Below are 27,989 nucleotides of genomic sequence, written 5' to 3'. Positions count from 1 at the left end.
TCCGCCGGCAGTATGAGCGCGAAATTTCCCCATTAAGCTCAATGGGGAATGGGGATTTCGAATCCGCCAAACCCGTGATCCGGCGCTAATAGCGCCAGTGGGTTTGGCGGTAGGGCAGATAGCGCCAGCGCTATTAGCGCCGGCGTTACCGCCCAACTCGTGATGAGGCCCTATATCTAGTCTTTTCTAGTATTCTATAGAAATCTTTTGAAGCAGAATACTATATGAAGACTATGAAGACTTTTCTGCATGCTAATAGTCGATTACCATTACCACTACTGAGATTTTTTATCCCTGGGTTTATATCACCTGTTCCCCCCGCCCCCCCAAGCCCCCTGTTTTTTTTATGTTCACCGATTTCATTTTCTTTTTGCAGCAGACAAAAGTCTGGATAGTGGACACAGTTCCATAGACAACGCAAGACGCTCACAGCCTGCTATGGTGATGAGGTGGAGCAGAATGAAAGCCCATTAACATAATGTAACCATAACACATATTGAGATGAACATCACTAATTGCTCCTGACTATCTGAGACAGCCTGGCGACATGGACTGCTGTCAGCACTGGAATCCAGGCACTCACACTGCAGATGAGCCACGGTGGTTTTCATTGTCTGCGGTAGTTTCATGAGAGATGAGGTGATGTCTGAAAAAGAAGCACAAAGAGAGGTCACGGTCTGAAAGGGCTAACGCTACCTCTGCATGCTGTCATTTGTATCTATATTAGTCCCATATTTCCTTCAAAGTTCACAACTCACCATTTCAACATATAAATGACATTAACAAAGAACATATGCAATTATAAAATGCCTTCCACTAAGAAATGAATGAATGCCCTTCACAATGTCAAAGTAAGCCTGCTAGCCCCTTACTAGATCTTACACTTTCTGTCCCATATATGACTAAGTAAGTTGAAGGAAGGGATCTTCGTTTTCTGGAATCTACTTGTCCTGCGGATGATTTTAATAGAACGTTTTATTTGGATCAGTTCTTTTGGACTTTGCTTTGAGCTGAATGCTTGAGCAAGGCTCCTGTTGGGAGAATAGATGGAACCGCTCGGCAGGCCCTTATTCTGAATAAACCCTGTGAGTGCAGCCGAGGGTCAAGTTATAAGGTTGTAAGGTTCGTTTAATGGTGACTAGTCCTTTCTCTACTTAAGGCCATGTTCATGCACGGCGAAGCTTTGCCTGATAAACAGAAGGAATCTTGCTTCTCACCTACTCATATCAGTAGCCAATATATTGAATTCTTGTTTTCAACCCAATCGGAAATCCCTTTCATTATTGGCACCCTGGGGACTGGTGATGTGCAATCTTATTGGCTGGAAAATGGACTGGATAAGTTGGTAAAACCTCACTAGTGGTCGAAGTGTATGAAAAGAAGTAGTGGAACTATGTTCTCTTCTGGCCTGCCCTACTCCCCACAAACCCCATCACTGTGCCGCCTCCCACGCACAATTCATACCCGCAAACAAATGCCCCTGTTGTTTAAGGGAACGGCCAGTGCATTGCGCTGAAGTACAAGTTTCAACTGCTTTCTACACTTGTATTTAAAAAAAAAACATTCCAGTATGGTTTCTTTTTAAAATAAAAGTATAGGAACAGAAAAAACGTAATTAAAAAAAGGGTGTCCGTTCAAAGGTTCGAATCCAAAAGGATCGAATGCCATAGGGTTGAGTCAAATGGACCTAAAACAAATGGATTGATTTTTTTTTTTAAATGTCTATTTTCTGGGGGTTTTTACCACAAAAAAGGGGGTTTTGTGGGGACCCCCCAAAAAAATAAAAATAAAAATAAAATAAAAAAAATAATCAACCCTTTTGTTTTCGGTCCTTTTGATTCGACCCTATTGTATTTCGATCCTTTTGATTCAATACTTTGACCTGTAACCAAAAAAAAAGTAGAGGAGCACCGCTCCCAACTGCTTGCGCCCACTTCGACCACTGAACCTCACGTTGTATTGTGGGCTGATGGAGCCTCTACTCAGTTCGCTATTTATTTCTCATACCCACTTGTGGCATGTGCGCACACCTCCAGCACCTGTTTGCCCGCTCAGTGGCCCCAACCAACACCTCACCTCATTTACATGTCAGCCACTACTCTGTTCCCCCATCACCATTCTCAAAACTACCGCGATGGCTGCTAGTAACATCGAAACTGGACTTAAGCCCTTTTCTATTTTACATGCTGGCCCTTCGATTTTGTACTTTAAAAAAAAGGAAATCAAACTAGCATTGTAGGCGTGGGCCCGATTTCCTTTTAGAAAAAACAGTGTTAGCACCACGTAGGTGTTATGTGTGACACTCCCATGTGTATTGTCCTTTTAAAATGTGTGTCCCTCCCACGTGTATTGCCCTGTGTCATGGCCCAAGCTAATAAAAGGAATCCCTGCAGGCACGTGCATCAGAATGGGTGCAGATTCGAACAATGGAACTCCTCTTGTCTCTTTCTCTCACTTTGGGCCTGCAAGCCTATGCCGTGCGATCACGGCCCTGCAGCCCTGGCTTGCGGGCCCACACCGTGTGATCACGGTCCTGCAGGTCCCTGCTGGTCTGGGCCCTCCAGACCAGTCTGGTGCATTGGATGCCTTGGGTCCAGCCCAGCCACCCACCACCCAGGATGCTGCCGGCATCCAAGGTGCCTCGGCACCCAGGCTGTGTCCCAACAGCCTCACAGGATCCTCCCCTGCAACCAAGTAAGTCCGGCCGGCCGCAGCACACCAACATGGTACTGGTTCCCCCAAGCACCTGTGAGGCTGGCTGGGTGACCGCCGCCAGCCCCACAATAATGGCGACACAGAGGAGGAAGAACCCCTGCGATGTCCCCGGTCCCTGCTGTCCCTCATTTTTCATAAAAAAAATTAGCGAGAAAATAGGAGGCGGCATCCACTGCCCTGCCCAATGCCTTGCTTGCGGATCCTCCCTGGCTGTGGCCCTCAGAGAAGAGGGTGCTCGTTCATCCAGGGAGAGGGTCCGCCTGCAGCCTGCAGCCCCCTACAGCATCCACGAGATAGAGAGGAGAAAATACACCCGGGCCCACCTGGATGGGAGGCCCGGGGCCGTAAACTGGGAGGTGGGGGGTTTGTGCTAAGTTCGGTGGGGCAGTGCCTTTTGGCGCTGCCCCACTTAGCATGCACATGGTGGGGGACGGGCTGCTGGGTCCCTTAACAATAGGAACCCAGACAGCGCGTCTCCCGCACAGGAGGGTGAGGTGAGAGGGGCAGGTGACAACCGGTAGTCGCGGCCCCTGTCACCTTGCACTCCATACTTCAAAGGCCCCTCCTTCCCATCCTGTCGGATGCAGGGCGGGGGCCTTTTGAAGTTCAAAGAAAGGGCTGCCTTGCTCCCAGGCCGAATTTTGCCTTTATCTGGCAGGGGCAAGGTGGCCCTTCTCATGCCTCCTCCCCGTCAGCCACGAACAGCAGCAGGACGGCTGCAGGACTAAAAAACCATCCCTCCCACCCTGCAAATCACTGTAAGGAAAGCTATAGCGAGGGCCAGGTAGAATATGGAGCAAAATCATAATATTAGGGGAGGCTAAAACGCCTCACTTTAAAAATAAACATAAAAATTCAACTCCAAGAAGGGCTTTAAAAAATACCGGGGGGGCTTTTGTCTATTAGTTAATCTTCTAGGAAAATACAGTTATAGAAGACCCAGGCGCTCAGAATCCACCAGATAACATCAATACAGGTGGGGGCTCTAGGGGTCTTACACAACTGAAAAGGAGAGAGGAACTTGAGCAGAAACATGTACTAGTAAGCCTCAAGTATCCACCTCCATGCATGCAGAAGGGGGGGTCTCACCACAAGTGGATCAGGAGCAGGGTAAGTTCCTAGTAAGGCTCCGGAACCCACCCCCTTGCATTTTTTATCCAAGATAAGCGCACTGGGGTATGCAAGTGGATCGTGGGCAGGGGAAGTTCCCAGCTAAGCCCTTAGAACCCACCCCAGCAGCGAAATAGTACAACACAAGCACTGAAGGGGTTTCACAACACAAGTGGATCGGGAGCAGGGACAATTCTAGTAAGGCTCTCTTTTTGAACCCACTCCAGCTGTAAAAACAAGCAGCCTTAGCGCTGAGGGGGTCTCACAACGCAAGTGGATCGGGAGCAGGGTAAAAACCTAGTAAGGTTCTTTGAACCCACCCCGGCTGTAAAAACAAGCAGCTTTAAGCGCTGAGGGGGCCTCACAATGCAAGTGGATCGGGAGCAGGGTAAAACCTAGTAAGGCTCTTTGAACCCACCCCGGTTGTAAAAACAAGCAGCCTAAGGCGCGGAAGGGGTCTCATAGCACAAGTGGATCAGGAGCAGAGAAGACCCTAGTAAGGCTCCTAGAACCCACCCCCGAGGAAATAACTAGCCCACAAACGGAGCGTGGGGGCTTCAAAAACTCAAGTGGATCATGTCTGTAGAAAGTGCCAAATTTATCTCCAAAGAGTAGACCAAGAGGCTAAAACGCCTCCATACATGGAAAACTACAAAACACTTGATCAAAAAATCAAAATGGCTCTAAGAACACATCCCGAGGAGTATCAAGTGAAAGGCTTCACAACGGGGGGTTTTGTTTTATTAAGAAATGTGGATCAAGAGCCATAACTTCAGCGAAAATCACCCTGTGAGCGAGAGAGGGTGCAAGTGCTAAACCTGGTCAGGTTGGACAGCAATAAAAGGCACATAAGCGCACACCTCCCCACCTCATTTGGAAAGGACAAGAGAAAGCAGGCAGAACCTGCTCCAAAAGACAAGCAATTTATGAACATGTCACAGCTCACACGCTGGGGCCAAACAATTGTCACAAGCTTTCATATGAATGGCGGTGGGGATCAGCCTCGAGCGGCCCCTAATTGGGATTAGGGCCCCCCGCTCACCTGTTCCCTCTGTCCCCAAAATATAGTATTGTTATCCTTATGTGATGTTATGGCTGGTTTTTCTTTTGCACCATGGCTGGTACTAAAATAAAGCTTGTGGCCACCTCACATCCTGGTTTTCAGTCTCCTCATTCCTGCAACTGTCAATACTGTATTGCCTGTCATGTCAGACTTGTCATCCATGACATCCTTCACCCGCATGCCACTCCCCAGCACAAAAACACTTCCAGGCTTATCCCGCTTGTGCTCAAGCAGATCCGGGCGGTGATTATATAATCACCGCGTTTGTAGTGGAAGAGGAGGGGGGCCAGGTAAAATCCTGAGCTGTCCAGAAGTTGAGTGCCGGCCTCATGACACCGGCCATGTGGGCGCAGTGTTTGCCATGCTCCTGGAGCCTCGGGCAGCCCGGTGGTGAAATATAAGATGCCATGGTGCCGGAACTCAGGAAACAAGGGCCCGCTTTGTGATCACTGTTCCCGGGCCACCTTTCAGTGAAGAGAATGAAGCGGGTGTGTCCCCGCAAAGAAATGATATGTGGAAAGCCCTGAAGCATTCCCGTGCTGACCAGGCTGTGAAAATAACAAAGTGCGCCGTGCTGGCGCAGATTAAACAAATTAATAGGGGCCTCTGCAAATCCCGGCTACACAATGGTAAAAACTAAAGAGCTCCATGTCGGAGCAATGTGGAAATGTAAAGTGCCTTTGCAGATCCCGGGCTTCCTGGCGGTGACCTGTAAAGACCCTTGTGTGGGAGCTATGGAAAAAATAAAAGTAAAGAGCTCCAGGACAGTGCTGTGAAAAGAAAATGCACACGCCCCTCTGAAGAGCCTGGGGCCAAGTGGCGGTGAAAAGCATTATGCTCCACATCGGAGCTGGAGAAAACAAATGCGCTCCGGTGTTGGGGATGTGGCAAAGAGGCCCCGGCACAAAGGAGATCCCTTGTGCTTCACCAGCACTCTGAAAGATCAGACAGCAGATAGTCGCAGCAGTGATTTGCAAGTTTGGAAAGGATGAACTGAACTGGCACATGGCAACTGCAAAGAGACAGAAAGGGTGCATCCCAGTGTGAGTGTGAGTCTGAGTGTTTGTGCGCCCTCCGTCACTGGTAGCATCCTGTCCATGCCCCTGCCTAGGGGAGCTGAATAAGGAATGTGGCCGCAACACTGTGCCACTAGTGTCACCCTGCCTGCCCTACCAGTGGCCCTAACGCCCTGCCACTAGTGTCACCCTGTCGGGCCCACCATCCATGGACCAGGCTGATGTGGGCCTGGGTGCGGTTCCTGCAAGCCGTGAACATTAATTGCCCAATTATCCTGCCAGACAGAAGAGAAAAGTGGACTGGCTGGGACTACTGCCCCATCAACAGCTGCCCGGGGGAAGAGAAGAAATGGCCCAGACACCCTGTCACCTGTGTCCAGCCAAGCAACATCTTGCGGCCCGAAACCCACCACCAGAAAGAAGTGTAACAAGCAAGTGAGGGTTGCAGCTTTGTACAAGTGCTTGTGGGCCCTCCTGTGCCGCCACACAAAAGAGACACTCCTGCCTGGGGGAGCGTGGCCAAGAAGAGGGGGTGATTAACACGCTATCACCCCACCCCTCTTGTCAACTGCATGTGGCGCAGCCTAGGCACCCTGCTACCTGCATCTCGCTGCCTGCCCCAACATCAAGGGACTAAGCCGATGTGGCCCGTGGTGCCCGCAGGTGCAGCTTTGCCGGCCTTTGAACTGTACCATCATCGGACCTGAACCCGTGTTAGTGGCTATCCTGATTGGACACTGCAGCAAAGTGAACTAGTCTCCTGCATTCCTGCAAGTGCTCGAAGAAGACACAGTAAACATGCTTTTAGATGCTGTGTGCCTGCATGTAGATTATGTGCTTAAAGTGGTCCCAGTTAAATGGATGTGAAGCTGTGCTCCCTTAGTTTGTAGGCATGCTCTAAATGGTGCCAGCAGCTAGCAATTGCGTCATTCAGTGGTGGAAGTTCCACTTACCCCAGTTTAATAAATGGTCTTTTGAAATGTGGTAGAACTGCCAACATTCCACCAGCGTTTCACCAATCATGACTGTCACCCGCTGATTATGTTTAGAGTGTGTTGATACATGCTTTATGTCTGCAACTACCTGAGTCCCTATGTATCTATGTATGTATCAGTGGCACATCCTATTAGTTGTCCACCCTACAATTCCCAAGTGGTATACATATTGTTGTTCTGGGGGGGGGTATTTATGTTTCAGCAACATTTGTTTTGTTAGTTATGAAAAAGGAGGAGTGTAATGTGTGACCCTCCCATGTGTATTTCCCTTTTAAGATGTGTGTCTCTCCCACATGTATTGCCCTTTTAAGATGGGCCATGACTGTGTCATGGCCCAAGCTAATAAAAAGAGCCCCTGCATCAGAACGGCTGCAGACTTCAACTATAGAACTCCTGTTGTCTCTGTCTCTCACTTTGGGCCTGCAGGCCTATGCCGTGTGATCACGATCCTGCAGGTCCCTGCTGGTCTGGGCCCTCCAGACCTGCATGGTGCCCTGGGGCCAGCCCATGCACCCAGTATCCAGGATGCTGCCACCATCCAAGGTGCCCCAGCACCCAGGCTGTGTCCCCATAGACTCACAGGGTCCTATCCTGCAACCAAGTAAGTCTGGGTGACAATGGCACACCAGCATGGGCCCCCAGCACCTGTGATGCTGGCTGCGTGACCGCCACCAGCCCCACAATAGTAGGGTACATCAGAGAGTTAACAGCTTCAACGAAAAGTTTGGCAGGGGCACCTTTCCTTTAGATATCATGTGCCCCCCAATAGTTTCAGGAAATATATTCCACTGGAATCAAGAAACAAATCTTATAAGAAAGAATCATTGTGCCAGGCCCCTCCAGTCAATAGGCTGTCTATTATTGTTGTTACACAGCTTTATTCGATTTTGCTATAAAAGCATAAAACACAAAGATATAAAAAAAATACAATATCAGACAGCAAAGTACCTGAAGATGTCCAAGCCATGTCACAAGTTAATAATATTACGAAATGCTGATTTAAAATGGATGAAACAGACTCAGAATATAATCCGAGGATAATTTAAAAAAAAACAGGAGCAGGGATATTGTAAAGACGAATAAATAGAACACAATACAATGTCATAAAAACTATTTAAAGCCTCTTCGTAAAGAGTATAAAATATGGGTGGGAATCGGAGGCTATCATAGTTTCTGAACACAACAAAACAGGTCATAACATGTTGTAGCCCTTGTGTAGATGGCCCCCGAACTACACTTTCCAAAAACGAAAAAAAAGGGAATTTGTGGCAATTCTGTAAAACAGTAAAGCCCATTTATTTATTTATTTTCATGTTTGTTCCGCGCGCACATGCCCGTAGGCCTCGGGGGGCGCACATAAAACCAGACGAGACGTACAGACAAGCAATGAGATCAGACCGGGGATGAATCAAATGTTACGAGGCTCTGTCCACTTTAGCCTTCTCAGCCCTTCCTGACGTAACAATTTTGAAACAAATAAAACTGCATTCAAAATGTTACAATCTTTACAAAAATCCAGTGTGGAGCAAGTTAACCTGATGTTTTTCAATCTAAATAGAGGGAGAATGTATCTTGATCTGAAATCTTTAAAACCTTACCAAAACAACAGCAAATGTATGAGTGTCTTTTCCACAGCACCTCAAACCGGGCATTTAGGATCATTGGAACACTTCCATTGTGTTGTAAAAGATGCAACCTTCAGAGTGGTGTGCGAATCCTGGAGTGATCAGATAAAGATATTTTTCAAACTGAGGAGCTTGTTTGGTTCTTAAATACAGGCATCCTGTGGTTAGACTCATACATCCCATCTTGAGTTGACAAAGTGTGGCCTCAGAGCATGCAGTATTGACCAGTATGTTGAAACCCAAATTCATAGTTTTGGGACACTACCCGAGACAAAGTACAGCATCGTAAGCTCTGTGCACAGATGCCTAAACCAGGGGAGCAAAGCAGCACCATTCAGGCCGAGCACATTTCTAAGAGCAACTTGGTATTTCACTGAATGGGGATTAGTCCAAATCCATACCCAGTACAACAAGGGTTTCATGCACAAGATTTCAGCAATCAGAGAAGGGTTACATTCCCAAAGAAGACTGGCTACGCGGGCTCCGGTGGGCTGCATGGGCAGAGCTCTCATAAAATTGTTCTCTGACGCCCTGAGTGAAGGGGCCTTCGTTTGGCCCCATAGTTCAGCTCTATACAGTGCCGCAGACAAGGCTTGTGACCTACACAGGTCGCAGGACTGGAGTTACTGCTCTTCTACCATGGGTATTAAAAACGCTACTGATACCCCACCGTATTTATCAATGGTCACTGTTGCTTTCAGATGTTGATCAGACCACAGGAGGTTCTCCAGGTAGCCATATGTGGTCCCCTGCTCCAAGAAAATTACAGTATTTAGTTTGGTCCCTTCCGAAAGCTTGTGCCGAAACACCATATACTATTGCTGTGTGGTCATATGATCTGGCAATGCTAATTCACAACTGTGTGACCAATGGTCACTCATGCAACCCCATTGGGTTAGGTGCAATTAGCCACCAGGCTCTTTCTTGTTCTTCTCTTGAAAGGCAAGTTTTACTTGAAGGTCCACATCTAACCAGGTGTCAACCGTGCTTCACAGGAATGTCAAGGACACCATCACAACAGAACATAGCTGTATATCGCCCGGAGCACAGTCCACCCACCTCCATACATCTGTAACAAACTCTGCTCAACTTTCTCCACCCAAACACACATCAACACCTCCAATAGAATGCAGCTGAATGCCACAAAATAATTTGGTCCAGCTGTTCACATAATCATTCTCCTTGACTTTCCTACTCCTCTGACAATCTGTCACCACACCCACCCTCTCTGTGATATCTATGGGCTGCTCTCAGGGACCTAGTTACTCCCTACCTACCTTCATGCTGGCTACAAATGCACCCATGCATTTTAGAAATCCTTCCTTCACATCTCACATCTCGGACTAAGGTCCTCCGAGGGGCATCCAACAGCACTTGGGGGCCATACTAATGGCAGTAGGCTCTATACAAATGCCATATAGCATAACATTACAGTATGGCAGGTCTGAAATCGTGTTGCTGAGGCATTTCCCTGCCCAGCGCAAAATCTTTGTGCTGGACCTTTACGGCCTAGAGGTTTGTCCTCAACACAAGACATTGGGCTCATTACGACCCTGGCGGTAGGGGATTAACGGCACCGGTAAAGCTGCTGGCGCCATTAACCCCCTACCGCCTCATTACAAGGCCTGCTCGTGGGACCCGCTAAGGACGCCTGGTTTTACCAGGCGTCCTTAGCGGGTCCCGCGAGCATCTTCCCCATTCTCATTGAGCCCTATGGGGGCTCAAATGGGAATGGGGATGTACCGGGTCTGGGTTCCTTGAATGGGGAAATAACGGGCCCTCCAAGGTTGGAATGGCCCGGTATTTCCCCATTCAAGGATCCTGGACCAGTACCCGGTATGGGGGTAGCCATGCCGCTAAAAGCGGCGTGGCTACCTCCATACTCGGAATGAGGCCCATTCTGTCTGGAGCAATGCATGTTGCCTGAGTATACATTTCAGTCTATCCTTATAAATAGCCAGAGGCCTTGCTTAACATTAACTATTTTTGGAAATGCTTGGGTGGGCAAAGGTTATCATTTGCATAATCAGTACCCTGGTGGAGGCTTCCAGCGATTCTGATTGACTGAAAGCCAACCCTTCCTACCTGCACACCTTCTGAATTCTCCCCATGTTGCTCCCTGATGCGTCCACCTTGGGATTACCCTCCACCGCACACTGATTGTCCCTGGGTGGTAATGGTGTTGGGGTATGCGTTAAGGCACTTGCTTCGCTTGCGGCTTGTAGCTTGGGCTCTGGCCAGTAAAGCCCCCCACCTTACTTAAGGACATACCTCCACATCATGCACGCGAACAGCCATACCTACTCCAGCTTCAGCGGCTCATTGACGTGTTTTAGGTTTGAGGTCTCTCATTTGTAAGAGGACGAGCTTTAGGCAGCTCAATGTCACCCTTTGCCAATATGTGCTTCAAGCTACTCTACTTGAAGTCCTTGAAATAGTACGTGTTGCAAATGAATACCCAACCCCTTCATTGTCGTGCAACCGAAAGGTTTGTCAAATATCTGCTAACTTTGAGCTGCCAGCATTATAGCACACATGCGCTGTAGATGGCTACAGGGCTGGCAGCCGGACAGTGCGCAATTTGTGGGGGTGTTTGCCAGGGCTGAGTCCTGGCACTTATTTTTGAGCCCTGGCACTTATTGTCTCAGACTCACTTTAGTTATGAAGTGGGGATGGTCAGTGCATCCATCAACCAAAATGAGCAGGTGTGAGCTGTAGTGTAACCCCAGTTAGGACACGGTGAGGGCGCAATCAAATTGAAAGGAACATTCAGATTGGCCCTCACCGAGGCATTACCCGGACGGGAATCCTTCTGCCAGGATTCCACGGCCTTTGTTCCTGTCGGGGGGCGTGTCAACCCCTCCACCATTGAGGAGCTTCGAAGCGGGACCATCCCCATTCCGAGCCTCCCCACGGCTGAGAAGCTGCCTTTGCCCCACACCAGGGACTCGGGTATGATTTTTTTTTCTTTCGTTTTTTTCCCTCCCTCCAGCCCTACAGCCCTCCCAACCCCACATACCTTCTTTAATTTTTTTTCAGGAGCTGACGCCCTGGGAACGCTTCTGTTCCCAGCACGTCCGCTCCCATGGCTGCCATGGAAAGGGAAAACAGACCCTGTTTTCCCTTTCCTGGCAGCCATTTTCTTGGTTGTTTTTTTTTCCTTTTAGTGCCCCAGTCACGCAGATCTTGCGGGCCGGGATACTAATAGCTATATGCACCTGGTGGCAGGGGCATTACAGACTCTGGTAATGCCCCCGCTGCTTGGGGCATATTGCTTAAATATGTCAAGACTGTGGGGAGCAGCGGTGGCAGCAGTTGTGGGGAACTGCCCACCTGCAGTGCCACACCGGGTGCTAGAAAATGCTAGAAAATATTTGGGCCCTGCCACTTTTTTACAAATTATGCACGGCAGCCAGCGAGGAACTGAAACACTACACGTTCGATGTACAGGTATTAATCGCCCTTTCTGCGCAGGCTGCTAATATTGTTGAAACCGAAGCAAAAAGGCAACGAGGCATGTGTAGAAACTCCACGGCCTGAATTAACTAAGTATTTTATTTTGGTTTGTAAAAAGATTGCCAACATAGGGGCAGCTGCTCGGGCGCTCTGGGGGGATCTTTCAGTTCTGACTTACCTGTTATTCTTTGTTAGAGAAAATGTCTTTGAACACTTTTATAATGCCAAGCAGTGTTTGATCAATGAGGGGCTTTTTAGAGACCTCCCTCTTTTAAAGTGCACTGTGGACCTCAATCAGAGGGTGAACCTTCTGAGCAGCCCACAGGCTCATTCTCCGTGACACTAGCATTTGATAGAAGCAACACTTGAACAGAGACAGTGCCTGCAAGTTCTGCCCGGTGAGCAGTCAGACATGTTCTGGGCAAGCTTTATTTCTTAACACAAGGTATCGGAGAGTGGGAGGAGAATGGTAAAATCGGCTGTTGCGATCCACTGTCAGAAATAGTGCATGTACATAAACACTTCCTGATCTGTAACGTGCGTGAACAAGAAAAGGGCGACATGCGTTTGACTCCCACATGCAAGAGGGTGTTTCTTCGTCGCTCTGGAGGTGTTGCACAATTAATGTAGTCAGCATTAATGCAGAAAGTAGGAAAGTACCTAACGAAACTGGAGAATCGAACAGTGTTTACAATTCATTCCGCATTGTCAGGATTTAGTTCTCGTAAAGTGTGTTATACTGGTTACCTGTGTGGCGCTTATAACAGAACGTGTAGTGGGGAGCAACACGCACAATTAATTGGGAGAGATGCATCTCGGGTCTGGGCTGTTGCTAGCAGTCGTACGGCAAGGCGATTGCACCATCAAACACGCATTGGCAATGCCAACTTTTTGTGCTTTTGTGTAGGTGTGGCAACGGTCCTTGCCAGTCACTGCCATAGTGATATTAACTGGTCATTGATGGTAGCAGATGGAAAATGGTGTGAGTACATGGGTATCTAATAGCATTGCCTGGCAAATGCCTAATACTTATACGCAAGCCAAACTGTTGGCTTTGCCAATGCTTATTCTTAACAGTGCTTATAAATCGAGTGGCTGAAGGCATATCTGATGAAGGCATTGTTATTACACCTGTAGCCGGTTTACAGCTCCAATTAAGTCATTGACTCAGAAAACTGCTTTGAAAAAACACAAGCAGACGCTTTGAGTGCAACATTTGATGGTAAGGGTTGTTAAAGCAGGATCAAAGAATTCTGATGAGGAGGTGTTTTGGGTGGGGAGGGACAGGAACTGCATGGAAATGATCATAGGGATTATAGCATTGCCATGGGCATTCAATGGGTGGCAAATACTCAAACAACATCTACAAGTTCCTCCTATGCCATTTCTCCCTATCTGTACTCTAATGCAATCGTTTCTGCATATAGGTGACGCAAGTGCCACCCAATAGCCGAAACTAAAATCTACACTGTAAATCATGCAGCATAATATTCTACAAATCACAGAAGTGTCATTACACAAGATGACCCAGTTTAGTGCCATGATAAGACATGCAAGAGGTAACCTGAATAGTACTGTCCAGTACTCTTTAGATCATACTGTCCTAGTACATATTGGCTGCTTCCTTCAGAACCTTTGTGAACCTTCCAGTCCACCATCCTCATTATTTCTAATTGAAGACCAAAGTTTGTGTTTAATATTTTTAAATTTGCAAGTCGGGCAAAGGGGCCATTGCCCTCCAGACAGGCTGGGCTGTTGCCCCATGCATTTCTCCAAAATGTTAAAATCAAATCGAAAAAGACAAAACTAGCCTGTGTGGCAAAACCTGATCAGGTTCTTTGTTAATGGGTTCAGTCATTTTGTCTTGATTTCATAAATGTTGTAGATGTGCCTGGGTGGCCCCCACATATTGGCCTACACCTTGAGTGATAGGGAGAGGGGTCTAGGCTGCAGGGGCACGTGTATACTGCTGAGCGGTAATGTATGCACTTAAATAACAGATTCTGTGACTGTGGATGGTAACGTTGGTACCACTGCTCCCCATACAGCATTTTCTGGTTGCAATCCAGAGCAGCTTCTCACGGCTCCTGCTTGCCAAGGAAGTAAGAGTCCATATCTTATGAGAGTTTGCCCTCGGTTTGATTCTGTACGAATGCTTCCTCATATTCTGGTGAATGTCTTGATCACCAGTGCGTTCATACAAAAATAGTTTAATAGCTCCCCGAACAGAACCCCTGGATGATACTTATATGGTGATCATAGAAATGGATGTTGGTCTGTCCATGGTACTTAGTTTTGGATGCATTTGAAAAATGCAATATTCAGGTATTAATTATTAGAAGAATACAAACTAAGGGGGTCATTCAGAGATTCAGTTTTCTAGATTTTGTGATGCTGCTCAAGAAAGTTCCCAGCTCTGCCGGTGGTATTTCTGAAAAGCCGCCCTACTCAAAGTTTATGAACAGCAGAGCTGGTATTTCTGGAATACCTCCAGTGATTCTTCAGAAATACCACCTCCAATGGTGCTAATGTAAAAACGCTGTTCTAAACATTGTTCAGCCATTTTTAGCATCAATGTGAAGGGAGAAATTGATTATGTACAATAGTGGCTCATATCACTCCTGTTGATTTTCCTTTGCCCCAATTCTGGACTTTTTATATGCGTTATATGGGGAAGGTGGTGAGAGGAGGCAAACAGAAATGCCCACATTTTTACCCCGACATGACCCTTTGTACAAACGTTTTTCACTCTATTGAAGGGATGCACCTGTGCTTCTGTCTGTACGGTAAAAAGTAAGATTTAAAACATTTGGGGCCAGTTTGGATTTTTTACCTCCACCTTCAAGATGGAGGTATAAATAGATTGATTTTCTGCAAAAGTCTGCTTAAAATACCACTACAAGTTTTCCCATGCAATGCCACTGATGGCATTTGATCAAACCCTGAATTGGGTGGACCGAAAATCAACGATATTTGCTTAATACTAACAATTTTATAGTTACCACCCAACTCTGATTGATCCCCTAAATCTGTCCTTTCCAGACCACTCTTCTCTTATGTGACCAACAAAAGAGACACATGCAAATCAATACCAGATTCAGATACATTGGTAACACGTCTCATTACACTGTCACAAATACATTCAAACACATTAACCCAGTCATAGAAACTGAAACACACACAACCTTATTTGAAAAGACACATACATATAAAAGGCTGATCTTGCTCCCAGTCCCTCCCCATCAGCAGGTCCAATGCGTAATCCCCTAGCAGTTCTCTCTGATCCAGTGCGTAGAAATATGCAGTCAACATTCTATGAAAGTGCAACTTGGGAGCAAACATGTCCACTATTACCAGCAAGACCTCAACCACAGTTTCCTGTCGTTTCTGTCAGAGGCGGACTGACAAATAAAGGTGGTCTACTGCCCAACTGTAAGCCACGCCAATGGGAGGTGGAGAGGGGCAAAGAATGTGCATGGTGTGATGGCAAATTAAAGGGCAATAGTGGCAAGTAATCAGTGACTGAGCAATGTGGGTAAGGGAAGCAGTTGTGTTCAAGGGAAGGGGATTGAGTTAATAGCTAAAAGATGGAGCAAAAGCGGAACAGAGGTCTGAAAGTTGTAAGAAACAGGGCGGCATTGAGAATGTAGTGCAAGGGCAGAACTCTGGTGGATGATGCATAAGGAAAATACGGTAAATGAGATGGAAGTACACATCTGGAATGGTAGGTCAGCAGGATGATTGTTGCTGGGATCTATGTCTGACCTGCACACCACTGCACCCAATTGTGGGACTGGCGTGATCCCCATTCTTTTTTCATATGCTTCAATTACTATTTCTCTTGTATTTTTTCAGGTTGCTTTATTGTGTGAATTGGTGCTTTGAATGTGCACACAATTGTACAGACTAAGATTATAATTATAGTAAATGTTCATTATAAGTATAGTCTTAGTCTGTTTTCCAGATGCATTTGCCTCAGGATACAGATATAATATTATAGGCTATTTATAACATGCTTAATACCCAGGGGTTTCCAAGCACGGACATGAGGACAGGACCTGTGGTGCTCCATGTCATCTTGCCTCCAAGGCGAGTACGTTTCCCCTGAGCTATTCTCCTGATGACTAATAGGCCCCCCCTTGTAAATACATTGGTGCTTTGATTTATTGAACATTATACTAGTTTAGCCATTGAATGACAACTTTTCAGAAAACATTATTTTGTTTCTAATATTGAAGATGGAGTAGAAGATAACGTCTCCCCTGCTCTCTTAATTGGAAACTGTGAAACCGGGAAGACAGAGCTCAAATCTCCACGTCTACACTACATACATGTGATGATGAGCAAATCACCTTTCATCACTGTGCTTGTTTTCTTTAACTATCTGTAGAGACGTCTCGGTCATATGGGCTTATACTCTGTAGTGTTACTCAATAAATAATTCTAATTTTAACTATGTATGTTAAGTACATTGGTTAGTGGGCAGATAACAAGTGAGGGATTTATGTTGTGGCAGGGTGGTACACAGGGTGCAGGTATAGGTTTTGTGTTGTTGGCTGGGGACACAGGAAGCCAGGTATGTGTCTTTTGCCATACAAGCTCATGTTTGACTCAGAGAGCAAACCAGGCTCCCTGGTTCAGCAGCGCCTCTGCTCTACCAATGAATGTTCTACCTTGGCCACCTCTTTAGATTGTTCTAAAACTAAAGATGGGACGGGAGGAAATGTGGCATGTCAAATTACAAATTGTAACACATTGAAAACTGGACTCAAATTCCAGTTTTCCAATTTTCCCATTTCAGCAATTGTATTATTCTGATGAAATAACTGTGCTTTGTTTGGTAAGTGGGAGAATTTCCAGGGGTCCAGGTCTCTAAGAACCCCACAAACAGGAATGAAAAATAAGTTGCATAAAAGGAAACTAATATCAATCATTTCAACTATATATTCGTGAGAATGTGCGGGACTGGGAGAGGTCAGTATTGAGTTTACTTTTTCGGCAAGTTGGGGCTACTGCACTGTGGACTTGGGCGATTGCACTGCAGGCGCCAGAAGAGTAAACTTGCCCCCAGGCCAAATGTTGCCAGTCCTCCCCTGCTTGCAGCCCAATTCCGACTTGTCAAACAGCAAATCTAGACCCCTGATTCTCAAGATCTTCCAGGCAAAGTCACATGATATTCCCTTCATTTGTATTAGTTCACCATTTATGGTCAAACTAGTTGATGGTGATCCACCAACTGTTGTACGTGTCTAAATTGGGACACAGCCCCTTTAAGAAAGGACACACACAGACACACACCAAGGCGGGAAGAGGACGGAAGGGGAGGGACGAGGAGGGGAAAGAGTTAGTTATGATGTAGGAGAGAGTAAAGAAGGTTGACCTGCGCCCTGGCTCCGTACATTTGTCCAGTGCATGAATGCGTGTGAGTGCAGAAAGGTACCAACACCAAGGACTTGGCTTTGGTGTGTTTGGTCATGCCTTGGCTTAAAGAAGGCTTTTTTTTTCTCATCAAAAATTCAGCCTCAGTGGTTCTAGACTCTGTGCCTGCTGCCATTGAAACTGATTTGGATGTATGCAGAGCTTTAGGACAAGTATATCACACAGATGGCCCCCACATTGGGGAAACGTGTCCTTGATTTTTTAGCATCTTAGAGAACAATCTATTTTTAGAGAGTGTGATTGGTGTATAGATTATTTATTTACTGAGAAGTTTGCTCAGAATCAGAGACATAGGGCCTCATTACACGGTAGGCGGTGGACCAAGGTGCTAATAGCACCTTGGTCCATGCCGGTAAAATACTGGCAATGCCTTGGTGAAAAGGAGAATTACCGCCCTATTCCAAGGTTGGCGGGGCAGTAATTCCCCCTTCCACCATTGCCCTTCCCCATTCCCAATTTTGCCCCATAGGGCATAATGGGAATGGGCAAGGGGCTAATTGCGGTACCGCAAATTTGCGGTGCCGTAATTAGCACCAAGGTCTCTTAGCGGGTTGGTTTTTAACGCCTGCTAAAAGCAGGCGTTAAAGTGCCAAACCGCTTAGGGACCTCGTAGTAAGGCGGTAAGGGTTAACGGTCACCGGTACCATTACCGGTGACCGTTAACCCTTACCGCCTTCCGTGTAATGAGGCCCAAAGTAGTCCTAGCTCACACAAGCAGCTCAGAAGAGCTCATCATTTGTGCTTTTCTGAGAAGTCCAATCTGTGAAATGCACTTGTCACCTAATTCAAAAAGGTGCACTGTGCTGTTTTCGAAGAACCTGATAACATAGTAAATACATTGGCGCTGGGTGCACTGGACCACCTTTAATGCATTCATTGACTCCAACATCCACGTGGCTGCCTGAAGCAGAATTCAGCTATTTACGGTCGTGTGGTGATACATTGCAAACTTGTAGGACATATGTTTGTATCCCTTGTTCCCTCAAAAAAAGCGTCTACAAATGCATTTGGGTCAAGAGCAGCATGAGCTGCAGACAGTGCACAGAAGGGTCAGACTGATGATTCAGTCCATTGCACATTTTCCCACACCCAATCTGGACGAGGCCTGTGCATGCATTTCCGAACGAATCCCATTTGGTACATATAAGATGCACAGAACCATATGGAAAATATGCCCTCCCCTCCCCCTCCACAGTCCATATTTGATCGATGGTACAGAGTGGTGAATGCATATCCGGTGAAGCAAGCAATCGGAGTTCCATTAGGGAATCCCCCACATTCAGGGATCAAGTCGAGGGTACATGCGGGGGGGGGGCGGAGTCCCCCAACTCTATTCAGAGGTTGGACTCAGCCCCCCCCAGCTAAAAGAGAAACATTGGATGTCCTCTTGGAATGTATTAATTAAAGCAGACCTCGGGGACCAAACTGCAGTCGTCAGGTCTGTAGGCCGGACACTTCACCACTGCACTGTAACCTAATCAAAAATAACAAACAACTAAAGGTGAAATTTCCCATTTCGGTACTTCAAGTCCCAGGGAAATCATTTGTATTTGTTCTTGGAGTTTAAAACATGCACATATTTTAATGTTTCAAAAACACTATTATAAGAAAATATCCTGTGTTGGTTTTGTGTGTGTTGATTTTATGAAAGGCAAATGCCATTTGTCCTGTGTAATTTGGGTGGCTTTGCAAAGCCAATTTAATGAAATGCGCATATTTCGGTGTCCAGACAACCGGTCGAAAAAAAACTGGTCCACTGCAATTTGGTCGACGCAATTTGGTCGGTTTTATTTATATATTTATTTTTCGGGTTTTCGTTTAGTATAAAAAGGGGTTTTTAGAGAAAAAAAGGGGGTTCGGGGGGGACCCCCCCAAAAAAAAAAAAAAAAAGGGTTAAAAAAAAAAAAATTCGACCATTTGGTTTTAATCAAATTGGTTCGACCATTTGTCTGGTCGACCAATTTTTTTCGACCAAATGTCTGGCAACCCATATTTCACCTTGATATGCTCATTCCTGGTGATGTCACATCCCATTGCGTTTGTTGATGAGTACCCCCACTTTAATTTTTAGGACTTGACCCCTGCCCACATTACGTTCACACCATTTTTGGAGCAGCTTGGAGACTACCTTTGAGACTACCTCTGCAAAGAGTCCCCAAAGAGTGCAGCCACAGGTGCACACAGCCACAGCTGCTGCTTGTGCCTTCAATCTCGTAATCCCGTGAAGTGATGCCTGGAAATATAGGGCATAATCGTGTACATGGTAAAATATTATTTGAACACCATACATAAGAGTGTGGGTTGAAATGAGCAGTATCATCAAAAAAGAAAATACAGCAGGGAATTATTCTGCTTGGGTTCGCCTTCATAGCTCAGTGAACCTGCCACAGGACCTCTTCTGGGAGCTATGTGAATGCATTCGTCATGCATACATTGTAAGACACTCTATGCCCTGAGGTACATATTTCATTTGTTGCGCCGAATGACTTGACATATAGTTCATGCCCGGAGTTATTAGCGTGCCTAGTCCCATCCTTTGGATTTTAGCATCTGTAATTTTGTATTTTATTAAATTGCAGTTCCCGAACTACTAAGAAAAAAACGTGACTGAAAGAGTTATTCTCTATTGACATGGGACAACCTGGGAGCTAAAATAAGGCCAGTTCTCTCACAAACCAGTGGTTGCCTATTCATTCATTTGAAACCCTTCACTTTCCTACACGTGTTGAGAACTCACTGCCAGACAATTATCTCATGGACACCAATATTTCCCGGAAATACGTCAGAAAGCAATTAATGGCATCCGGTTCATCTTTGCAGATTTCCAGCTGTTAGACATTCTTTTATGTGAATCGCATATATTAGGGACACGCCTTAAAGTGCTCGACTCGAATGCCGGTTTGGAGATTAGACAAAAAGGTTTGAATCGATTCACGCCTTCAAGCCTCCAAAGAGCTGGTTTTCCAGTTGAATGGAGCCAATTCAGTAAATGCTCAATAAGGTTTGACCCAATGCAATGGGAATGGTCGCTATGGCTCGAATTGGGTTAAAACTCGTTTAAAATCCAAGTGGAATTTAAGAAAGAATGGGACCGAGTCTTAAAACTTTTTAACCGTGAGTGATGAGATGTGCAGGTGCATCTCATCATGTGTGCCAAACGCATGCCCTCTTCGCATAGGGCGTCTGAAAGTGTGCAGCACAGAAGCGCACAGCCCGATGCCTTTTTCCACCCCCTTTGCCTTTTTCCACCCCCTTTGCCATTCATGCCAACGAGGGAGTGTTCCTGTGCATTTCAAAGTGTACCCTGAATCCACAAACAGAATCCCCTGCAACTATTCGGAATAGGTGCGAGGGATGCACAATGCATGGCGGGGTCATTGCCAACCCTGTCATGCATTTTCTTTTCAATGAAACAGCAGTGGTATGAATCGCTGCTGTCCCATCTGAATTCCTATCACTCAAATAGGAATAGCTTTTTTTTTAACATTTCAAAAAGACAGCTCCTTTCAGGGCACGTCATTGTGAAATACGCTTGCAGCACCTGAGGGGGTGCTGGGAGCCTGTCAATCATGTGCGCTCCCAATACTAATAGATGCAAGAGGGTTGGTCAGCATATCAATTGTGCTTCCACACAGCCCCCCTGAAAAATGCAGATCACCTTTGTGCATAAGGTGATATGTGCTTTTCTAAAATGAATGTAAATAAAACATAGTGAATTTTCTGTGCTTTTTTTTATTTGTGCTAATTTATTTGTGTTTATTTTATCATGTCCTTAGTTACTAGTAGTATTAAATTCTAGGATACTGATCCAGTAAACCTTTCATGCACCCAAGACAGCGAGAGACCACTGCCACATATTATTTATATGGTTAGCGCAGCCTGGAGCAGAATTACCCACCACTTACACTATATTCACGACGAGCTGAACCATCAAATATTTGCATCTACAAAAGTGGCATTAATTCTAATTCAAAAGCCAATGGTTTGTACCCTTTGAGCAGAGTTGAATACCCATTGTTCAGATAGGCTTGAATATTTTTCTATCTGGTTTGCTCATGCTTAATGGATATTGTAATAACATGTGTATGCTGTGGGGCTGAATGCCATCATTTAGAGATGGTATGATACTGAGAGGGGAACCCCACTAACGCCATACGGGATGAAATTAGCAGTCTCATGACACATGCATTAAATGAAGGCTGGATAGATGAGGATGAAAAGGCCTTTCTCATTAAAGGTCATCCCACTATTACAGCTTTGTACTGGCTCCCCAAAATACATAAAGACACCATCAATCCACCAGGGCGTCCTATTGTAGCTGCCATTGGTTCTTTACTTGAACCATTGTCCATATATACGGACTCGTTCCTTAGACTTTTTGTGTTGAAAATGAGGTCATATGTCCAGGATACTACTAACATGATTAAAATCGTTAACAATCTTGAAATTGATTCTAGCAATATTTTAGTCACATTAGATGTGTAATCGCAATATACTAGCATTCCCCAATTACGTTGCATTGAAATCATGCATTCATACCTTGAAACACGGAGAGATAAGTCAGTGCCTTCAGATTTTATATGCGAATGCATTAGACTAGCATTGGTAAACAATTTTTTCATGGTGGAAGATATATTTTATCAACAGCTACACGGGACGAGCATGGGTGCTACCTTTGACTCTGATTTAGCAAATTTATTCATTGACAATTTAGAAATAAATATGTGTACTATGAAGACAATCTGTTCAAAATGCAAATTAAAGCCTGGCATCGTTATATAGATGATGTGTTTCTTTCGTGGCATGGTAGTGAGACAACTTTGACAGAATTCCTTGTGTGGCTCAATTTACAAGATCCATGCATTAAGTTCACTATGAATTTAGACCACAAAAAAAATGCCTTTTTAGATCTAGAGATCTATAAAACACCATCCGTTAATTTAAGTACCACTCTATATAAGAAGCCAACTGACAAGAACACATTGCTATAATTTAAGAGTTTTCATCCGCAATCATTGCGAGAAAATCTCCCTTTTGGTCAATTTTTGCGCATGAGACAAATTGTACAACAAAGGAAGATTTCAATAGCAATAGCAAAAATATGTCTTTAAGACTAAAAGAGTGGGGATACCCACCACATATCACCCGAAGATCGATGAAAAGGGCACGCAATACCAATAGGGAACATTTTTTGGAGAAACAATGTAGAGTTGAAGAGGACAAATTTACATGTGTCTCTACTTATTCCCCGATTAGTAATGACCTTCACAGATGCATATTAAAAAACTGGTCTTTAATACAAACAGATGATTTTGTTTTGCAAACACCATGATTTGCATTTAAACGTATGGCCAATTTGCGTGACAAATGGTAAACACGTATAAAGTTTTGAAACCACAACCTAGCCTGAAACAAACAACTCTTTGGCATCTTCCACCAGTCAGCGGACACTTTAAGTGCGGGAATTGCTTGGTGTGCCGTTTGACAAAAAATGTTAAAACTGTTAATCTGAAAGGTCGTATTTGGCACTTAAAAAGTTTTACAAATTGCAATACACCATGGGCAATTTACGGTATTACATGCCCATGTGGGTTACTATATATCGGCAAGACAAAAAGACCGATCAAGCAAAGGATTTGCGAACATCGTTCGTGAGTCAAAAATTCTGTGGCTGAAAACCCTTAGTAGCTCATTTCATTAAGGCCAAACACACCAAAGTAGACATCGAGTGGTTTATAATTCAAACAGGGCCAGCTCACCCTCGGGGAGGTGACCGAGATCATAAACTCAAACAATTAGAACAAAAATGGATCTATGATCTTAATACTGTTCAGGCCAGTCTCAATGTTGGGATCGAATGGAGCTTGTTTCTTCACAAATGACTTCCTTTACAAATGATTTTCAGAGTCCATTTGAAAAGCTCTCTCGTGAGCCATCAACTGGAATTTAGCAATTTACCCAATTGACATGATATAAAGTTATGCCACACCAGTCATATAACAAGTGTTCTTATTGCACACATAGCGCAAGTACAGCTGTATCTCCTCTAATAATCTTCATGTCTACTTTAGTAAGATCTAGATCTGGCACATCACTTTGGTCAATTTGACCTAGACATCTCTACTTCCTTCACTCTGCAGCAAAATCTTATATGCTCAATTAGAGGAATATCGTTTGTACTCCACCCTCCCCCTTCGCCTTCAAGATTTCACAATCAATGTGGTTATAATTTCTACCGCATTTCCATTTATGTGAAACAAGAGGAGACTCGACTTATTATTCCCTAAAATAGGACATGAAAATAAAAACAAGTGATGATCCAAAAAACACCTATGTTTATTTTTATTTTTATTTTTGATTAAAAAGTTAGTGTAAGATAATATATGTTGAAACAACAATTGTTTGAGCAAAGTAATATAAGGCTTGAGACAAGGTGGTGTGTTTAACACGAGACTGAGATGACAACAAGTAACTTTATGGGTCTATCCCATACACAAGTTCTAAAAACATACAGAGACTTGATACTTGTAATGATGTTATTCACTAATGATTGCAAAGGTTTTTCGTAAAACGAACCAAGTTGTTTTATGTGTAAAAAATACAAATTGCCATTTCAAAAAATGGCAAACACAAGCACTTATGGCTTACTTATTCTTTCAGTTTGATGACTGCGAGGATTAACACTTCGGGCAATTGAAAATCGCCCTTAAACTTTATCCTACATGAAGCCCCACACGTCCTTAAAGCAATTAAAAGGTTAGTGTAAAATTTTGCATGTGCCCACCAATAGAGGTACAACACCCCCGATTGGGTTTTTACCATGTTACCAATAAGTTTTCTCGTTTTTGCTTTTTAGACTGTCAAAAGTGAAGGCTATCAATTGATGGGCCTCTCTCTGACATCCTTTCATTTCTTTGTGTCATTATACAACGTCCTGAAGACGGGTCCAGCAGACGTTTTACAGCATATTAGTTTGGCTATAGACTGTCACACTTATTTACTGTTGCTAGGGCCCAGAAACACATTTCTGTGTCGACAGAGCCAAGGACAAGTATACTATGATTTGAGGCTATATGTAATACTAAAATGTTCACCTCACACCTCGACTAACTTCACGACCTTGTGATAATAAGATGGTTGTGTTTAGCCTAAAGGAAAGGTTTTTGTTGGTCCAAGAAATTGACCTTCACTGAATGTTTTTATGTGATGGTATTTGTTAACAATGTGTTTTGTCTTTTTTAACACAAGAATTTTTTGAGTTTTTTGTATTTATGAATTTAAAATATGTATATCTCTATTTTCCTGTCTGCATGTATTGATTGACATGAAACATGGCACTTTTTGCAACTGAACACACCTAGTACATGTGTAGGCGGGTAGCTGTTCTTTATATACATGATACTGAGAGGTCCAGGAAAGGCTCTCATCAAAGGCACACCCGCTCCCTCCTTTCCTGTCACTCTCTGGCTGGCCTCTCTTGGCCCTTTTCCTGCTCCCACCTGTGAGGCTAAAAACCTCAGGGTCATCTTCGACTACACACTCTCCTTCTCTCCTCACATCTCTGACGTCTCTAAGAAGTCACACTACCAGATGCACCTCCTCAGATGTATTCTTCCTTTCCTCTCCTTCCCCCAGAAGCTCACTGTCTCCAGAGCTCTGGTTCTCTCTAGGCTGGCTTATTGCAACAGCCTCTTTCTAAATCTGCCTGCCTCTACTCTCAGCCCTCTGCAACTCATCCAGAACAGGACTGCGAGACCTGTCCTTGGCCTCAAGCCCAGGGATCGTATCTCTCCAGGACTGGAATCTCTGCACTGGCTCCCAGTTGCGGCAAGGATTAAGTTCAAAACCCTCTGCATTGTCGACATGGCCTTCTGGGGCCTGGAGCCTCAATACCTTCATCTCTCTCTTCCTAAATATCTTCCTTCTCGAGCTCTTCGCTCATCCGCCTCCAACTCCCTCAGGGCCAGTCGCTTCTCTAAGTAACGAGTTGGTGGTAGATCTATTTCTTCAGCTGGGCCCTCCCTCTGGAAAGGCCTCCATGCCTCCCTGAAACTTGAGGAGAATCATCTCTGGTTCTGGAAGCACCTCAAAACCTTTCTCTTTGCTTCTGCTTTTTCTCCTCCTCTTCCCTGCTGACCTCCTGGCTGAAACTGAAACTGCACTGGTTACCTGGCCACCCTCTGATCCCGGGCCCAGGTCCCTCCCCCGCCAGTCACACACGCCTGTACTGCCTTCCTGGCAACCCCTGCACTTGGGGACTGTTTCTGTATCCCTACAATCCCACTGCCAGCACTTGACACCTGATGTCTGCACTTACCCTTGCACATGCCACCTGCTGGCCGTTCTTCTACTTATTGTTATTTATTCTATCATTCCATGTACTGCACTGTCCCCTTCCTCTTCCCCCCCGCATTTCACTGCTCCCCTTTCCATGCACTTGCGCAATCTGAATGACACCTGCCTAGTAGGATCGTTGTCTGTCTCCCCTCTGTTCCCCTTGTCACACCTTGAAACACTTTTGTACAGGTACGTTATAAATGCCATATCATATCATATATGTGTTCTTTGGCAGGTTTCCACAGTGAAGAATCACATTTTTGTAGATCACAGTATTTAGGATTTACACAGACTTGTTGGTAGTGTGTAATGCCACTTTAAAGGTGGTCCAGACCCTCACATTGCTAGGTGGAGAGACCCATTTGTAAGGAATGGGTAAATGGTGAGTAGGTTTTGTCAGCTGTGTCCAAAAGTGGACAGGCTGCTGGTGGAGGGACAGTGGGTACAGGTTAATAAAGATTGCAGAGTCACAGGATCTTGAGCAGGCCAGAAGCCTGGGTATAGGAAGGTGAGCTCTGGGAAGCGGAGCAGTGGGTCCAAAGGGGAAACTTTGCCAGGGAGAATTTATGGGAATAAGATGGGCTGGACATCTGGTTTTCAAGAGGTAACAGGGATGGGACATTGAGGCCTTTCAGGGTGGGTTTATTTGTTTATGGGTTGGGGAGGAGTAGGACTGACCGTATACTAGTTGTCTTTTAGGGTCAATTTAGTTTGCCTGGGGATCAGTCCAAGGATGGGGCTTAAAGCATATGGACCTGCCATTGCATAAAGCAGCCTTTTCTCAACTAAGCATAGCCTCAGGGGTTCTTTATGCTGCCCTCGCTCACGAAGTTCTATGATGGGTTGTATTATTTGTTGACATGGCTGCTATCATGGAAGGGTCTGGGGGACTTGGAAGAGGACATCGATCAGGCTCTTTGATGTTTAACCAGGTTCTAGGTTTGCTCTTATGTCACACAGTGACATGTCTTTGAGGCAACCAGAGCCAGCCCTTTTGCACCGGCAAGGCTCAAGCCTTCTTTTGCTTGCCCACCTTTATTCATAAGATTGACCCAAAATGCTAATGGACAGAGGGGCGTGGGGTCTGAGATAGCAGATCGGAAAAGAATGATCAGGAAATTAAGCAGTAAAAAATATTTTCTTGCATTATGTTGGTTAGATGTTTTTTGCTGAGGAAAAAAGAAAGACAATGGGGAAAGAGGGAGCACTAGTAAGGAAAGACGTTATATGGGGGATAGCTGGGGGCTTTATGAGTATCAGTTTGTGGCTGTCCAACAGTCTTTTGAGCGGTATACTGCTGTTTCATCGACAGACATTTTTATGACTCCCTTTTTTACAGAGTACAGAATTACGAGAAAGGTCATTGAAATTTTGGGGGCGGTGGGAAAGGGCAGATAAGAGGTTGGGGTCGGGAATAGTTAAAAATAGGTGGCAGATATGAGGTATGGAGGGGGACCACCCCCCCCCCAAAATAAGTTTGGTTATCTTTTTCGTAATTGTGTACATAAAAAAGGCAGTCGTAAAAATGACTGTTGATAAAAGAATATAAACCATGTGTGCATCTGAATGGAGCTATGGGAGGCTGTTTCAGAGGCTGTGTAGGTTTCCATATGTTATGGTTGGGTAGGACAGTTACCCATTGCATTTGTGCTATGAACGGAATGGAGTTTTAATAAAGATAAAGAATATCGTATACGATCTCTAATTTAATGAACAGTCCATGGAAAGTAATTTGGTCATACACTTCATATATAATAACCCAACACAAATGTAAGGCCCCTAAGATGCAAAATTCATTAACGTCGGGGGAGAGAAAGCTTGGGGGAATTAGATGCAGTCATCAGGAAAGGAAAAAGGGGACATTTAAGTAGCAACTTCTGTAGTCACATGCAGGAGAAGCAATTCAGACAGATACATCTGTATGTTTCAATCCACTTTTGCCTTCCATGATCATATTCCTGAATTCTGGTTTCATGCCCGCAGGTGGCTATTCTTTATTATCTGGGTATGCCAGAACCGGGGTCCACGTTTCTGCAGATGTTCCTCCATTAGATTTCTACTGCCTTTGTATTTGAAGCTTAGCTCATTTCATGGCTCTCAGTACCCCAACATTCTCCTGCCCTTAAAGGTGTGGCAACTTGTAGGTTAGTTTAGTTTTATTATTTGTAGAGCACACGTAACCCTGAGGTATCTGGGCGCTTGAGCATAAATGTTTGTTACAGCTACATACGTG

At 45.1% G+C, this 27,989-nt stretch overlaps 1 protein-coding gene across 1 annotated transcript in view; it reads right to left on the bottom strand.

Annotated features, from left to right (window-relative positions):
• Window positions 1–27,989, bottom strand: part of TNFSF8 (TNF superfamily member 8) — a 215,988-nt gene that overhangs the window by 10,124 nt on the left and 177,875 nt on the right. The window contains exon 3 of the mRNA XM_069609675.1: window positions 584–646. Within this exon, the coding sequence (XP_069465776.1) occupies window positions 584–646 (63 nt within the window). The remainder of the gene's footprint in view (window positions 1–583; window positions 647–27,989) is intronic.

Source organism: Ambystoma mexicanum, chromosome 8, assembly GCF_040938575.1.
Source record: "Ambystoma mexicanum isolate Mex_15411 chromosome 8, UKY_AmexF1_1, whole genome shotgun sequence".
NCBI lineage: Eukaryota > Metazoa > Chordata > Amphibia > Caudata > Ambystomatidae > Ambystoma > Ambystoma mexicanum.
This window is presented reverse-complemented; position numbering and strand designations above follow the sequence as displayed.